This window comes from Pituophis catenifer, unplaced genomic scaffold, assembly GCF_029215685.1.
Source record: "Pituophis catenifer annectens isolate HBS135680 unplaced genomic scaffold, rPitCat1.0.hap2 SCAF_7, whole genome shotgun sequence".
Taxonomy (NCBI): Eukaryota; Metazoa; Chordata; class Lepidosauria; order Squamata; family Colubridae; genus Pituophis; species Pituophis catenifer.
Genome location: NW_027256887.1, coordinates 87,174,620 through 87,191,951, shown reverse-complemented (window position 1 = coordinate 87,191,951; position 17,332 = coordinate 87,174,620). Strand labels below are relative to the sequence as shown.

Genomic DNA, 17,332 nt, shown 5'->3' with positions numbered 1-17,332 from the left:
ATTTGTCTGAAATGGGGGAGGGGTCTCTTGCTTGAGCAGGGGGTTGGACTAGAAGACCTCCAAGGTCCCTTCTAGCCCCCCCCCGGGCGGGGAAGCATTGAATTATGGGTGTGGGCACACACACGCGCAAACCGCCTGCGCTCCCCCGCTTTTGGCACGCGACGGCAAAACAGTTAGCCATCACTGCTCCAGAACTACATAACCCCTCCACTCACCAGACTGTTTTGTCAGCTGTCCCAGAACCAATTGTTGTGTCACTTCGCTTCTGATTCCTCAGTAAATAGAGACCTCCTTTCTAACTGCAGCCTGCCTCCCGTTCATTTCTCCTGCATCTTTCTTCCAGCTTGAAATAAAGATTTTAATGGAATTTAATTCCAACCAGGGGGGAAAATATTTACAATATTTATTTTATTTACAGGTTGAAATCGGTGCACGATGAGTAGTTTCTATTTGACGCACGAGGTGCATTTCTCTCCCCACCCGAATCTGGTAAATAAAAATCTTTTTTAAAAATTGAAAGAAGGAAAATTTTGTTTATCAGTCTCGTTGTACAGTGAATAGTTGTTTTCATAAAGCATCGGTCATTCCCAAGAGTGAAGTTCGACCCTGCTCCGAAAATGTTCTTTCCAAAATCTAACTTTGGTTCCATCAGGTGTTTTCCAATGTTGGCAACCTTAAGACGTGAGGACTTCAACTCCCAGCTGGCTGGGGAATTTTGGGACTTGCAGTCCACATGTCTTAAAGTTGCCGAGATGGCTGGGAAGTTATTGGAGTTTTGAGTTCACCTCTCTTCCAGTTCTTGAGAGAGCTGTGGAACTCTGGGACTTGAAGTCCACTGGTCTTCAAATTGTTGCAACAGCTGGGGAATTCTGGGAGTTGAAGTCCATCCATCTCCAAGTTGTTGAATTCAGCTGGGGAATTCTGGGATTGGAAATTCACCCATCTGCAGCTTATTGAGATGGCTGTGGAATTCTGGGAGTTGAAGTCCATCCATCTCCAAGTTGTTGAATTCAGCTGGGGAATTCTGGGAGTGGAAATTCACCCATCTGCAGGTTTTTGAGATGGCTGTGGAATTCTGGGAGTTGAAGTCCACCCATCTTAAAATTGGTGAGGCAGCTGGAGAATTTTGGGAGTTGAAGTCCACTACCCATCTTCAAGTTGTTGAGATATTTTGGGAATTCTGGGAGCTGAAGTCCACCACCCATCTTAAAGTGGCTGAGGCAGCTGGAGAATTCTGGGAACTGAAGTTCACCCATCTTTCAAGTGGCCAAGGTCAAGAAACTGGGTTAGATAATGTCTGTCTCAACTCGATCCTCCTTCACGTAGGGTTGAAGTTCCTCCAAATTCCTCCCCAGCTTTTGTGCTTATACAGAGTAAGCGCATGGTGGAGTCCCAATGGCGCTTTTCAAAGGCATCTGGACTTTCTTAAGTTTTTTTTCTTGAAAATGTTTCGCTTCTCATCCAAGAAACTTCTTCGCTTGTGAGGTGCATTGTGAGGTGGCACCACTGGTGGGATTCAGCCGGTTTGGGCAAGTTCGGACGAACTGCTTGTTAAATTGCTGTCTGGCCCCTCCCCTCTCCTCCGTGCCCCACCCCTTCCAGGAGTCCTCACGTGCCCCTTTTTGGCTCCCAGGTAAGTGTGGGGAGGTCTACTAGGCCCAAAAGGGGGCACGGGGGTGCAATGTTCGCCTGATTTACCAGTTGCGTCCCTTTCTGGATCGGGACTCCTTATGCATAGTCACTCACGCCCTCGTCACTTCCCGTCTGGACTATTGTAACGTTTTCTACATGGGGCTCCCCTTGAAGAGCACCCGGAGGCTCCAACTGGTCCAGAATGCGGCCGCATGGGTAATTATGGGAGTGACCCAACGCTCCCATGTAACACCGCTCCTGCGTGAGCTGCATTGGCTCCCGGTGGTCTTCCGGGTGCGATTCAAGGTGTTGGTTGCCACCTTTAAAGCGCTCCATGGCATGGGACCTGGGTATCTACGAGACCGCCTTCTGCCACCGATAGCCTCCCATCGACCGGTATGCTCCCACAGAGAGGGGCTCCTCTGGGTGCCGTCAGCTAGACAATGCCAGCTGACGACCCCCAGGGGGAGAGCCTTCTCTGTGGGGGCCCCGACCCTCTGGAATGAGCTGCCCCCGGAGATTCGTAGGATTACCGACCTGCGTACCTTTCGCCGTGCCCTAAAAACTATTCCAACAAGCAGGGCTGGCCTAAATAATAATAATATTTTTACTTTTTTAATGGGTTGTTTTATTAGAATTTTCGGCCAATTGATTTAATTGTTTTCACTTGTTTTTAATTTTTCTATTGTCATGGTTTTATTTCTGGCTGTACACCGCCCTGAGTCCTTCGGGAGTAGGGCTGTATAGAAATTCAATAAAAATAAAATAAATAAATAAATGCGCCCTCCCCAGTGGCCCATTTTTGCTCCCAGGGGGGTGCAGGAGGCCGAGTGCTGCCTGTCACACTCCCTGGCCATGCCCACCGTGGCCACGCCCACTCTCCGGTCATTAGGGCAGAGAACTGGTTGTTAAATTATTTTTATCTTACCACTGGGTGGCACCTCACAATGCCTGGGCCAAAGCCAAGGCAACTGATTGGTTAAGCAATCCAGCCCAGTCTTCAGACAAGAGAGAAAAGGAAGGATCACTGGAGATCACTCACAAGGGAAGAAGATGCCCAGGTTTCTCTCCAAATCAAAGAAATGGGATGTTTATGGAGATTCTCAGTCATCCAGGCCATAGTTGTCCCAAAGGCACTTTTTCAAGAGGCAACTGGACTTTCTGGGTGTTTTTTTTCTCTGAAGACATTTCGCTTCTCATCCAGGAAGCTTCCTCAGTTCTTTTTTTTTTTTAAGTTTTTTTAAAAATTTTTGAGACAAACAAACATTTAATAATACATCAGGTGTTGTGGCTCCGTTACCTGAGCCTGTGTCATCGTCAGGAGAGGACTCTGAGAGTGAAGGAGAGGAGTTGGCAAGGCCTCCCTCTCCAGGACCCTCCTCTCTGGCAATGCCTTCAGTGTCCGCCGAAGGGCAAGAGATAGGGCTGGGGCCAAGCACGTCCACGCAGCCACAGGTGGACAGTGATGAGGGTAATGAGTCTTGGCTGGATCCTCGGCAGCGTCGCAGAGATAAGCGCGCACAACAGAAGAAAAGGCTGAGATTAGGCTGAGTCACTGGACCACACCCCACAGGATATAAAAGGGAGCGTGGTGGCCAGTCAAACCTTGTGACGAACAAAGCTGAAAGCTTCCACGCCATTCTGCATTGCGGGACTTTTGGCTATAGACTTTGCTGGATTATCTCTGGACTTGATTGACTCCGTAATTATTGAGCTGTTTCTTTTGATGCATCAGAAGTGGGGAGAAATTATCTCTCCTCTTTGTAAATAATAAACTCTTGGCAGGCAGCCACTAGGTTGTTGCCAAGTTCCGTTATCATAAGGAAAAGGATTTTGCCGTCTGGTTTGGTCTTTAACTCTTGAACGTCTGTTGGTGTGTGTGCGTGTGGTTGGGGACAGAACATCAGTCATCCCTTCTCTGTGACATCTCCGTGTTATCTTCCAAAATTCTTCTTCTCCTTCCATAAGTTTCTTCTATCTTGATCTTCATCCAAACCATTATAACAATTCATTGCTAAAACAATATTCTTAGTCGTCGAGTTTTTATACATAATTATAAAATTAATCATTGGTAACTCTTTTCCAACCAGCGATAAAAGTAATTCCATATCTTAAAGTATTCTAACTCTTCCCTATCCTTAATCATCAAAGTGAATCTATTCATTTCTGCACAATCTAAAAAAAAAAAAAATTGTACTACTTCTTCTTCCAAAGGTATTTTCTCTGCTTTCCAATTTTGAGCATAAACAATTCTTGCCGCTGTTATTACATGTATAATCAGGTAAATATTTTCCTTACTTATTTTTTCAGGAAGGATACCCAATAGGAACAACTCTGGTTTAAATTCAATACGTAGCGGTATCATTTCTTCCAGACAAGCTTCCTCAGTTCTGACTAGATGGTGGGGAATGGAAGGATTGATATTCCTTGTAGACAGCTGGTCATTTGCACTCTTTTTGAGAGTCATTGAGGCCGCTTGGAGGTTTATCTGCGTCCTCAGAGACACCTGAGTAATGAAAGTGGATGTTGTGGGAAGCCCCCTCCCCCAGAGAATGAAATATTTTGGGGGATATTAAAAGAGGCAGAATATTATATTTCCCCAAAAGGAGAAATGGAGATTTTTTTTTTTTTAAACAAAGGCAGAAAGCAGCCCCAGTCTTCCTGCCATAGCCTCAAGTAGAAGCCTCAAGTTTTTAGAAATGGATATTTTATACCTATTAAAAAAGCCAGCCTATCCTATTCATAAAACATGTTGAGCCACAGCTCCCACAGAAGGCTGAAGATGATGGGATTAAGAATTTACACACACACACACACCAAATTCCAAGGACAGGACATGACCTTTAGGACATAATCGGATTTATTCACCACCATTAGAATAGCAAAAGACACAAGGCTCACTCAATTACAAAACCCCCCTGGAGCATCTCAAGCACCAAACCCCAGAACCCTCTAAAAATCCATCCACTCATTCCGCTATTTTGTCAGCCACCCCAGAAACATGTTGCTGTCACTGAAGTTTCTGGAAAACCCAATAAACGGAGGGCTCCTTTTTATTTCCAGTGTATTTTTTTGGAACCCGACTGGATTTTTCTTCTTACGGTATGGAAGCTCCTTGGAATCTTTTTAAGGACTTTGTTGTAGACTGGAGAGAGACCACATTGCCTGCTTAACAAACGTCTTCAAAGAAAAATAAGAAAGTCCAGTTGCCTCGTGAAAAAGTTCTTTTGGGACAAGGAAATGGGATAATGAGTTTTAAGGACTGGATTAAGGAATGGGGTAGAATCAGAGCAGGATTGAAATGGAAATGTGGGGAGAGAATATAGGATAACCACCAAAGGTGGGATTCAAAAATTTTAGCAACTGGTTCTCTGCTTAGTTGCTGGGTGGGCGTGGCTATGATGGGTATGGCCTCCTCGGCCTCCTGCACTATGGCGGCGACGGCGGGGAGTGTGAAAACAGCCTCCCCTGGGCTCCGGAGGCCCTCTGGAGGCCGGAAACGGGCCCGTTTCCAGACTTCCAGAACTTCCGGGAGGCCCATTTTTCGCCCCACCAGAACCTCCAGGTGGGCCCTGTGCTTACCTGGCATCCAAAACAGGCCACGTGGAGACTCCTGGAAGGGGCGGAGTGGTCGGAGCCAGCCAGTCCTTGCAACTACCAGTTCGATGAACCAGAAAAGTAAAAGTAAAAGTAGCATCCGATTCACCCGAACCGGCTGAATCCCACACCTGATAAGCACTCTTGTTGACCTTTCAGGAAAGGGGATAAAGGATCCAGCTTTTTCATGTCACCCCACTTTGCTTGCAACCACGTTCTCCAACCCAGAGACTTCTGCGGACACAAAATGGAGTGGCCATTTTGGAAGATCACCAGTAGTCCTCGACTTACAGCGGCTCATTTAGTGACCGTCTGCAGAGGAAAGTGTTTTAAATAAAATAAAAATATTAGAAGGTGCTGAGATGGATAGATTTAACACTTAAAAGAAAAGGAAGAAATAGAATACTTTTTATTTATTTATTTATTTAATTTTTTTTATACCGCCCTTCTCCTGAAGGACTCAGGGCGGTGCACAGCCGAAAATAAAAACGAACACATATAAAATTTAAAACAGTTTAAAAGGAATTAAATAATTTTTAACATGGGACTTGTTTTTACCAATGGCTAACTAACAGAAAAAACTGAGGTTAGAAACTAAAAAAGGTTAAGAGAATAATTGATTATCCCCTGAAAATTGTTTAGTATGGATAAGCTAATCATACTATTACAATGTGATTATTACTGATATGTGCTGTGATTACTATTACGATTTTTGTTTTTTCTATTCAAAATTAATTGTACCCAGACAACACGTCGTTCAGATAGATATTGAGTTTTTTTTACGTTCATTAAGAAAAATGTACTAATAAAACATCTTTAAAACAGGGCCCTAAGAAAAGGGACTTACGACCGTTTTTTTCACACTTACGACAGCTTCTCCATTGACTTGGCTTGTCAAAAGCTGGCACTTGGACACGGCGACCGTCATAATTTTGATCACATGACCCACGGGAATGCTGTTACGGTCGTGTGGGGAAAACGGTCATAAGTCAGTTTTTGCAGTGCCGTTGTAACTTCCAACGGTCACTAAATGAACTGTTGTAAGCCGAGAACTACTTGTAGGGGATCTGTCATGGGAGAGTCAAACCGGGCACCACGAACGGGGGGATCCAAGCCCTGCCCCCTTCAGGCCTAAAGGCGGCGGACTTTAGTCCTCCTGCCATAGGTGCCATTTTGACTTTTTTGACCTCGAATGCTTCTTCCCTTCCTCCCAGTGACCTCAAATCCTAATTTTGGAGACCCTCGAACAGCTGCCTTTCCTTCTCACCAGCTTTTCCCGTCTCTTCGCAGACGCAGTATTTTATCCCTCCGACTGACGCGGAATTCCAAGAGCGCTTGGAACATCACCGGAGAGAAATTGCCGTCATGTTGAGATCTTCGGAATTCAACCAGGACAAGACAGCCCTGGTCGTCACCAACAACCCTTTCCCTCTGCTCGTTTCTGGCCAGCACCTCGCCACCCCCTTCCAGTACTTCCCCAAGGATTTGTCCAGGAGGGTAAGGGGACTCGGCCCTTTCACCCGACAGGTGAAAATAGATGGAAGGATGGATGGAAGGGGAAGGATTGAAGGGAAGGGAAGGGAAGGGAAGGAAACAAAAGGAAATGAAACGAAAGGAAAGGAAAGGAAGGGAAAAGGGAAGAAGGGAAGGGAAGGGAAGAAGGAAGGGAAGGAGAGGAAAGGGAAGGAAAGGAAAAGAAAAGAAAAGAAAAGAAAAGAAAAGAAAGGAAAGGAAAGGAAAGGAAAGGAAAGGAAAGGAAAGGAAAGGAAAGGAAAGGGAGAAGGAATAAAAAAGGGAAGAAGGAAAGGGAGGGAAGGAAAGGAAAGGAGGAAGGAAGGGAAAAGGGAAGAAGGAAAGGAAAGGAAGAAGGAATAAAAAAGGGAAGAAGGAAAGGGAGGAAAGGAAAGGAGGAAGGAAGGAAGGAAAAGGAAGAAGGAAAGGAAGGGAAGGGAAAGGAAAGGAATGAAGGGAAAGTTAGGTAGGTAGGTAGGAAGTAAGTAAGTAAGTAAGTAAGGAACAGAGGAAGGAAGGAAAAAGGGAAGAGGGAAGGGAAGGGAAGGAAAGGAAGAAGGAAGGAAAAAGGAAAGGAAAGGAAAGGAAGGGAAGGAAAGGAAAGGAAAGGAAAGGAAAGGAAAGGAAAGGAAAGGAAAGGAAAGGAAAGGAAAGGAAAGGACGGAAGGGAAGTAAAGGGAGGGAAGGAAAGGAAAGGAAAGGAGGAAGGAAGGAAAAAAGGAAGAAGGAAAGGAAGGGGAAGGAAGAAGGAATAAAAAAGGGAAGAAGGAAAGGGAGGGAAGGAAAGGAAAGACGGAAGGAAGGAAGGAAAAAAGGAAGAAGGAAAAGAAGGGAAGGGAAAGGAAAGGAATGAAGGGAAAGTTAGGTAGGTAGGAAGGAAGGAAGGAATGGAAGGAAGGAAGGAAGGAAAAGAATAGAAAGGAGGGGGAAGTTAAGTAGGCAGGCAGGCAGGAAGGAAGGAAGGAAGTTAGGGGAAGTTAGGTAGTTAGGTAGGTACGCAGGCAGGAAGTAAGTAAGTTAATTAGGGGAAGCTAGAAAGGAAGTTAGGAACAAAGGATGGAAGGATGGAAAAGAACAGAAAGAGGAAGGAAGGGGAAGTTAGGTAGGCAGGCAGGCAGGAAGTAAGTAAGTAAGTTAGGGGAAGTTAGGAAGGAAGGAAGGAAGGAAGGAAGGAAGGAAAGGGAAGTTAGGTAGGTAAGTAAGAAGGAAGAAAAAGAATGGAAAGGAAGGAAGGGGAGAAGGGAGGGTGGGAGAGGAAGGAAAAGAAGGGAAATAAAGAACAGAAGGAAAGAAGGAAGGAAAAGAAGGGAGGGAGGGAGAGAGAGAAGCGAGGGAGAGAGAAAGAAAGAAAAAGAAAGAAAAGAAAAGAAAAGGAAAGAAAGAAAGAAAGAAAGAAAGAAAGAAAGAAAGAAAGAAAGATGTCCCCTCCCATTTAATAGGAGGGAATCCAGAGAGTGGCTGTATCCCTTGGGGATTGGTTCAACCACACATTTACAGAATAACAGCTGGAAGGGACCCTAGAGGTCATCTAGTCCAACCCCCCGTTTTAATCCTAAACTTGGATGAACAAAAATCAGTTTGGTGGCTTACATAGCCTGCTGCACAGAATGGTAAGAGAAGGATTAGGGTTGTGTGTGTGTCTGTGTGTGAATATTGCACATCCTGGAAAGATACAGGTAGTCCTCAACTTATGACTGGCCGCTTTAGTGACCATTTGAAGTTATGACAGACCTACTTAAGTCGTTATGACAGAGCTCCTTAAGGCTCACATTCGAAGCTCCAACACCCATCCTCCCGGTCACATGATCCCATGTTGGGTCCCCGGCCACAAGTCCACATTTATGGCTATCCCATGCACACGCGACCACAATTAATTAACTTTTTTTCATCTGTTTCTGCTCAAATACTGCCCATCGTGGATATTGGATTCACTTAACGACCGCCACCGAAAAGATTGTAAAACTGGGCACCGCCATATGGCGACCCACTTAAGAACCAACCACAATTTATGACCATAATTCTGGGCTCAATAATGGTCATAAGTAGAGGACTGCCTGTATCCAATGTAACACCCCCCCACTTCGCAAGGGCACTGACTCTCTTCCTTTCCTACCCAGCCTTTCCCGCAGAGCTTCCGGAATCAAACCCCCCGCTGTTTACCCCCAGTGGGGGTCTCATCCAAAGTGCCCCCCGGGATGGAAATCAAAAAGCTGAAAATCCCCACGCAATTAAGGTACCAAATCCTACAGGCTGTGCCTTGTGGTTTTTTCTTTTCTTTTCTTTTCTTTTTAAATTTGTGATTTTATTATAATACATATATGACATTCACATAACATACAACATATAAATATCTTATCATTTTTAAGCATCGTTTCATCATGGTCTTCCTTCTGTTATTTTGTCTTTTTCCCCCCTATGTCTTCATTTCATTCCTCTCTTCCCCCCCCCATTGTCCTTTTTTCCCCCTTCCCCCCTGTAAAGATCTACTATATATTTTACTTATATCTTTAATATTATACATTTCTACATTCTTTATATACATTTTTATTTCACTCCATACATTTGTTATATATATATATTATAGTCATATAGTCATATAGTCAGGTTTCGATGTCGTCTCAAATAAATTGCATTTCCAAACAAGTAATCTTTGAAGAAATCTTTCATTTTATTAAGCACGACAATCTGTCCCCGATTGTGGCATAGCCAATACTGACTTCCTGATCCCAAACCTTCCCTTTCCGTTCCCCAATTCTCGGCATCTCATTGGCCCTCTTCCAAATCACTCTCCCCATATCTAGTACTTCAGCTCCCAGGAATGTCCCCCTCCCATCTCATCTCCTAGGGGATATTATCTTCAGGGGAAATAAGTAGGTGAGAAGTCAAGCGTCCTCTTGCCAGCTGCCCCCTCTTCTCCTTCTTACGTCAGCACTAGAGTAAATGCAGGTTGAAGTGCTGACACTCTTCTCTTCTCTCCTAATAATCTTTATTCTTTATTTCTAGTCTTCAGCCATTTATACCATTTATTCCATATTCTATAATAGTCTGTCTCTTCTTTTTCTTTAATTTCTTTTGTTAATCTGTCCATTTCAGCACATTCTAAAATCTTATCTGGTTTTTCTTTTCTATTAAAGCAATTTAAGAGATCATCATCCTCTTTTAACGATCCCATAATCCCTTACGGGGTGGAGTCTGGGCAGCTGAATGGAGCTAGCAGAGTGTTTTAATGGCCGGATGCCTTTCCTGTCACCAGTGCGGAGTTTTGTTCGGCAGATATATTCTCATTGCGCCCAGACAGAGAAATATCTGCCTCTACTTAGGATCGAATTCGCAGCCTCCTGATTGTGAGGCGAGAGCTCCATCTCTAGGCCACCGCACCACTCATTAAAGCAATTTAAGAGATGTCAGGCCCCAAATCAAGACTGACACGTGGTCATACTTCTGAGCTGACCCCTGATAGGTAGTCCTCGCCTTACAACGGTTCATTTAGTGATGGTTTGAAGTTACAATGGCCCTGAAAAAAAGCGACTTATGACCCTGTTTCACACTTAGGACCATTGCAGCATCCCCAGGGTCACGTGATGAAAATTCAGAAGCTTGGCAACTGACTCGTATTTATGACGGTCGTAGCATCCCAGGGGTCACGTGATCCCCTTTAGTGATGTTAATTTTTCCTTTCTCTTTTCGATCGCCACATCGTTATTCGTAAGAAGTCGATGCTTCATGTCTACAAATGCGTTTATTTCTGGACTGAAATCCTAGATATGGAGATGATATTATTATTATTATTATTATTATTATTATTATTATTATTATTATTATTATCATCATCTCTTTTATTCATTAAACATGAAAGTCAGTCAACTAAACATTTAAAAATGTGCTACAAATACGATTGACTGGTAGTAATAGTTGATACGGGTTGCTGCCACCATCCTAAGTATCAACCAAGTATCTTCTTAAAATATATGATGTTCCGAGTAACACAGTTTTTTGCAGTTCCGCTGGTGTTATTGCAGGAACCTGCAATTTCTTGATGTGTTTTGTATAATAATAATGATGATGATGATGATGATGATGAGGATGATGCAAAAATGGAAAACATTCTAACAGCAAATGAGGAGAACATTGGTGATGTCAACATCGGACGAGACTCACTTTCACCACTACTGTTCAACATCGCATTAATTCCACTGACAATAATCCTACGAAACACAAAACTGGGATACCAAATCTCAAGCCAACATGGCAAGATAAACCATCTACTATACATGGATGACTTAAAAATGTATGCGAAAAGCCCCACTGAACTTAAATCAATACTCAACACAGTTCAACTGTTCAGCAGCGACATCAAAATGAACTTTGGACTTGAAAAATGTGCTATATTATCCATGCAGCAAGGAAAAATGGGAAAAAATAGAAGGAATAGAACTGGGAAATGGAAACATAGCAAAAGCATTAGCAAAGGATGATGGTTACAAATACCTAGGCATATTGGAAGCAGATAACATCTTGAATGGAAAAGTAAAAGAGTCAATGCAAAAGGAATACATCAGGAGGGTCCACAAAATATTAAATATTTTAAATTTGTTCAGCCAAATTATTTAATTCGTTTTAGTTTATTTTAAATTTTGTATTTATATGTTTTATTCTATGGCTGTTCACCGCTCTGAGTCCTTCGGGAGTAGGGCGGTATACAAATTCAGTAAAATAAAATAAATAAATTAAATAAATAAAATAAAAGCTGAATGCTGGAAACATAATTAGAGGCATTAATACATGGGCAGTTCCAGTGATAACGCTACTCACCTGGAATCGTCAACTGGACTTTGGCTGAATTGGAAAACTTGGACCGGAAAACGCACAAAGTTTTAAATATGTACCATGCTTTACATCCACAAAGTGACATCAACAGGTTGTACCTGCCAAGAAAAATAGAGAGCAGAGGACTATTGCAAATCCATCAAACTGTAGAAGAAGAAAAACAAAGTTTGAATTATTATGTGAACCAAAGTACAGAAAAATTGCTTGAGGCTGTGAAAACAGAGAACATTATAAAAACAACAGAAACAAAGGCAGAATATAAGGAAAAACAGCTGGATGGCAGATTAAACAGATGGCGAACCAAAGCTTTGCATGAACAGCACTTGAAAAAACATTGAAATAGTGAAAATGTACCCAAATGTAGATCCGGCCTGTTGGAAGTGCAGAAAAACACAGGGAACCTTTTACCATGCTTGGTGGCTTTGCCCGATCATTAAGAAATACTGGAACAAGGTAAGAATATGGATAAGAGAAATTACAGATTGTGAAATTGATTTAGAACCTGAGATTTTTTTATTGGGCATGATCAAAAAGAACATCTGAAATAACATAAAATACCTAATACTTCATATAATCACGGCGGCAAGATTAGCACTAGCACAATTTTGGAAAAGCGATCGACTGCCAACGGACCAGGAATTAATACAAAAAATATATACATGCGCAGAGATGGACAGACTAACTTTAGAGTTACAGGATAAGGAGGACTCTAAATATTATGAAACATGGAATAGATGGTACCAATGGATAAACCAGAGGAAAGGAAATGGGTAGAGATGAAATTTAGAAGAAATTAATATAACAAAAAACAGCACTGTCAGAGGTATAGAATATGGAATATTTTATTGTATGTTTGTATATATGTACATATAACACATATAATATATTTATATAGAATAATGGAAATTAGTCAATAGGTGAAGTTTATGTACTGTATATGTAAATTTGTTTCTCAATTGAGAGAAACTTGTATGTTTTTAAATGTTTTTTCTTTTTAACAATAAAGTTTAATTTTATAAAAAAGAAACATTGAAGTAAAATGTGATGACAACTTTACATGGGTATAGCTTGAGATGGGAACCATCAAGAAAGAAATGGAAGGTTTAATACTCGCTGCTCAAGAACAAGCACTACAAACTAATGCCATGAAAGCAAAGATACAAAAATCCACCGACAATCCAAACTGCCGACTATGCAACAACAAAGTCGAAACTGTTTCACATTTCATATGTGAATGCAGCAAAATCGCACAAACTGATTACAAAGCTAAACACGACCGAGTTGCTCAATTAATCCACTGGTCATTATGTAAAACATACGACTTTCCTGTATCCAAAAAGTCATGGGAACATAAAGTGGGAAAAGGTATAGAAAATGAGAAGGTGAAGATCTTGTGAGACTTTCGAATACAGACGGATCGTCATTTGGAACACAACACGCCAGATATCACAGTTGTCGAAAACCGAAACGTACAATTTATTGACATCGCGGTACCAGGAGACGCCAGAGTCGAAGAAAAAGAACTGGAAAAAATCACGAAATATCGCGACCTGGTCATCGAAACTACACGGTTATGGATGAAACAGTGATACCCATTGTCATCAGGGCACTTGGTACCATGTCCAAGAATTTTATAAAATACATCAACAAATTGCAGCTCCCTGCAATAACACCAGCGGAACTGCAAAAAACTGCGCTACCTGGAACATCGTACATCTTAAGAAGGTACTTGGTTGATACCTAGGATGCTGGCAGCAACCCCTATCAACCATTAGCATCAGTCAATAATATTTGTGATGCATTTTTGAATGTTCAGTTGACTGAGTTTCATGTTTAATGAATAATAATAATAATAATAATAATAATAATAATAATAATAATAATATATTTGGTTGATACCTAGGACGCTGGCAGCAACCCGTATCAACCATTAGCACCAGTCAATGGTATTTGTGATGCATTTTTGAATGTTCAGTTGACTGAGTTTCATGTTTAATTAATAATAATAATAATAATAATAATAATAATAACAACAACAACAACAACAACAACAATAATAATAACAATAATAATAATAATAATAATAATAATAATAATAATAATAATAATATATTTGGTTGATACCTAGGATGCTGACAGCAACCCGTATCAACCATTAGCACCAGTCAATGGTATTTGTGATGCATTTTTAAATGATCAGTTAACTGACTTTCATATTTAATGAATAATAATAATCATAATTTTAAATCCTTTTTAGCAAATCTTTCGTTAGCCACCGGAATAATCTGGGGTCCAAATTGGGATTTCTAAACGTGCAAAAGGAGATTGCCGCATTCTTGACAAACGTATCTTGTCTTTTCAGCAGGTTCACCAGCAAGAAGGATTTCAAAGGCGACGCGCGTTTTTCCAAAAATTACGCCGAGAAGCGTTTACAGAGGTTGTACCCTCAGCTACACCTTCATTCCAGACTAGGTAAGATTGACAGATTAACAGAGTTGGAAGGGACCTTGTAGGTCATCATCTAGTCCAGCGGTCACCAACTGGTGGCCCGCGAAAAAATTGTGGTGTGGTCCACAGAAAAATTATTTGCATTTTGTATATTGCACTAAATCAGGGGTCCTCAAAGTACGGCCCCTGGGCTGAATACGTGCAATGAACGTTTGTGTTGCTGCAGAGAGTCTCCCCCTTCGGGGTCTTTTTGTGAGGATTGGAGGGGGGCAGAAATTCCGACTTGGGGTCTGCTTCGACCTCCTGGTGTGGGGCTTTGGGCGAAGGCTGGAGGGAAGTGCCGCTGGTGGCGAAGAACGGGAGGGCCTCGTTCCAGTGGGACTGCATCATGGCCTGGAACTGGCTGACCACCTCAGCCCACTGAGCCTCCAGGCGCTGGTACCTGGCCTTGCACTCCCGCAGGTCTTCCCTCTGCTTGGAAAGCCTATGCTCCTAGTCCTCAGTGAGGTGCTTCTGCTGCGCCTCCTTCTTGGTCAGATCCAATTTGAACTGAGCTGTTTTGCCAACTCTTTCTCGCGGTGGCTGCTTAGCTCCAACAACTGCTTCCTGTTGGGGCCCTAAGGAGCCCGGGCGGGGAGGCGAGGAGTGGCGAGTAGAGGCTGGCAAGGCGCACCTCGATGTGAGTGACATCGAGTTGGCCACGCCCGCCCAGTCACATGGCCACCTTGCCACGCCCACCCCGCCATTCATTAGGCAGATCATATTAGTGATCCGCGGGATTTAAAAATTATGAATTTTAGTGGTCCCTGAGGTCCGAAAGGTTGGTGACCCCTGATCTAGTCCAACCCCTTCCCCCAGCCCAAGAGGAGACCCTACACCATTTCTGACAGAGGGCAGTTCAGTCTCTTCTTGAAAGCTTCTAGTGATGAAGCTCCCAAAACTTCTGAAGGCAACTTCTGTTCCGTTGCTTGATTCTTCTCACTGTCAGAAAGTTTCTCCTTATTTCCAGGTTGAATCTCTCCTTGATCAGTTTCCATCCATTATTCTTTGTCTGGAGTATAGCTTGACCCCTTCCTCTCTGTGGCAGGCCCTGAGATATTGGAAGACTGCTATCTTGTGCCCCCTCGTCCTTCTTTTCATCAAACTAGACGTATCCAATTCCTGCAACCATTCTTCATATGTTTTAGCCTCCAGTCCCCTAATAATATTTGTTGCTCTTCTCTGCACTCTTTTTAGAGCAGTGATTCTCAACCTTAAAGACTTTTAAATGAATGGACTTCAATTCCCAGAATTCCCCTGTAAACATAGCTGGCTGGGGAGCTTGAAGTCCGTCCATCTTAAATTGGCAGAGGTTGAGAAACATTGTTCTAGAGCAGCGATGGCTACCCTTTTTGCCATCGCGTGCCAGGAAGGGGAGGGGGAGGGGAGGTTTGTGTGCATGTGTGCCCACACCCATAATTCTATGCACCTCGCCCCGCGCATGCAACCCCCCCCCTTCCTCCTGCTCCTAGCACATGATGGCCCGGTAGGCCCGTTTTTCTTTCTCACCTGGTTCCAGATCCTCTCTATGCATCTGGGGAGGGCGAAAACAGCCTTCCCCACCCCCTCAGCCCGTTTCCCAACTTCTGGTTGGACAGGAAGTGACTTTTTTGCTGTCCCCAGCCTCCAGAGACTCCGACGCATGCGCACCGCAGCTGAGCCGGCGTGCCAGGCGACATGGTTCCACGTGCCGCCTGTGGCACGCGTGCCATAGGTTCGCCATCACGGTTCTAGAGTCTCAACGTCCTTTTTATAGTGTGGTGAGCAAAGCTTGATGCAGGATTTTAGGTGTGGTCTTACTAGGGCTTTATAGAGTGGTATTAGTACCTCCCTTGATCTTGATTGAATCCCTCTGTTAATGAAGTTTAGGATTGCATTGGCTTTTTTGGCTGCCGCTGCACACTGCTAGCTCATATTTAACTGGTTGTCCACTAAGACTCCAAGATCCCTCCCCCAATCACTGCTATTAAGCCTGGTTTCACCCAGTTTAAGTCGTAAGTCAAGGACTACCTGCAAACAGAGCTAGCATAGTCACTTTCCCGTTTTTCCTTGCAGATGACTTGAAAAATCAACCCCTTCCGAGGATTCAGGGATGGTCTGCAGCGAAGATTCAGTGGGAGCCCCTGACCCTTTCCTGCCTGACAGAAATGAAACCCACCTTTATTGTCCCAGGAGAAGACGGGTTTAGACATGGAAAAGCCCCTCTCTGGATTGTAAATAACTCAGTGGTATTAAATTCCCCCTAGTAAAATCTTAGCTGACTGACTGCATTCTGCAGGGTGGGTTTCTCTGTGATGTGGAGACTTCGGATCCTACCAAAGATATTGATGGTTGGTGGTCTCATTGGACAGGGGTGTGGGGAATAGTGGCCCTTAGATGATTTGTGGACTTCAACTCCCAGAATTCCTGAGCCAGCATGGCCCCTTTAACAACCTGTGGACTTCAACTCCCAGAATTCTTCAGCCAGCCTCTTTGGCTAAGGAATTCTGGGAGTTGAAGTGCACGGGTGGCAAAGGGGCCATACTGGCTAAGGAATTCTGGGAGTTGAAGTCCACAAGGTTGTAAAGGGGCCACGGGCTCCCCACCTCTGTAGGAGAAGATCTTGACCAAGGAGCACGACCAATGAGGGAAGGGGGATGCTGGGAAAAAGTTATTCATGCTCCAGATTTTGATTCTGTTCTGGTGGAGTTTGCTTGAACTTTGCTGGCAGTTTAACTGCCAAGTAGAGAAATTGTCCTGTATTTGCGACCAGAGATAATATTTTTTCTGTGTGGTCCTTTGCGATCTCTGAGCTTGGTGACAGATGTTTCATGACCCAACTAGGTAATATCATCAGTGCTGAGGGGAGTGGGGTTTGTGGAGGGGAGGAGGAGGAGGGGAGGAAGGAGGAGGAGGAGGAGGAGGAGGAGGAGGACTATGGCATCCTTGGTGGTCTCTGAGCTTGGTGACTTTCTTGGAGATGTTTCATGACCCAACTAGGTAATATCATCAGTGCTGAGGGGAGTGGGGTTTGTGGAGGAGAGGAGGAGGAGGGGAGGGAGAGAGGAGGAGGAGGAGGAGGAGGAGGAGGAGGAGGAGGAGGAGGAGGAGGAGGAGGAGAACTATGGCATCCTTGGTGGTCTCTGAGCTTGGTGACTTTCTTGGAGATGTTTCATAACCCAACTAGATAACATCATCAGTGCTGAAGGGAGTGGGGTTTGTGGAGGGGAGGAGGGAGGAGGAGGAGAAGAACTATGGAGTCCTTGGTGGTCTCTGAGCTTGGTGATTTTCTTGCGGA

General features: G+C 43.7%; 1 protein-coding gene across 1 annotated transcript; it reads left to right on the top strand.

The window, feature by feature from the left end:
• The first annotated feature begins 435 nt into the window (after positions 1 to 435).
• TSGA13 (testis specific 13) lies at positions 436 to 16,301 on the top strand. The gene is made up of 5 exons (XM_070947940.1): positions 436 to 489; positions 6,520 to 6,726; positions 8,859 to 8,974; positions 13,931 to 14,040; positions 16,111 to 16,301. The coding sequence occupies exons 1-5, from the start codon at positions 436 to 438 to the stop codon at positions 16,299 to 16,301; spliced, it is 678 nt and encodes a 225-aa protein (XP_070804041.1).
• The last annotated feature ends 1,031 nt before the right edge of the window (positions 16,302 to 17,332 follow it).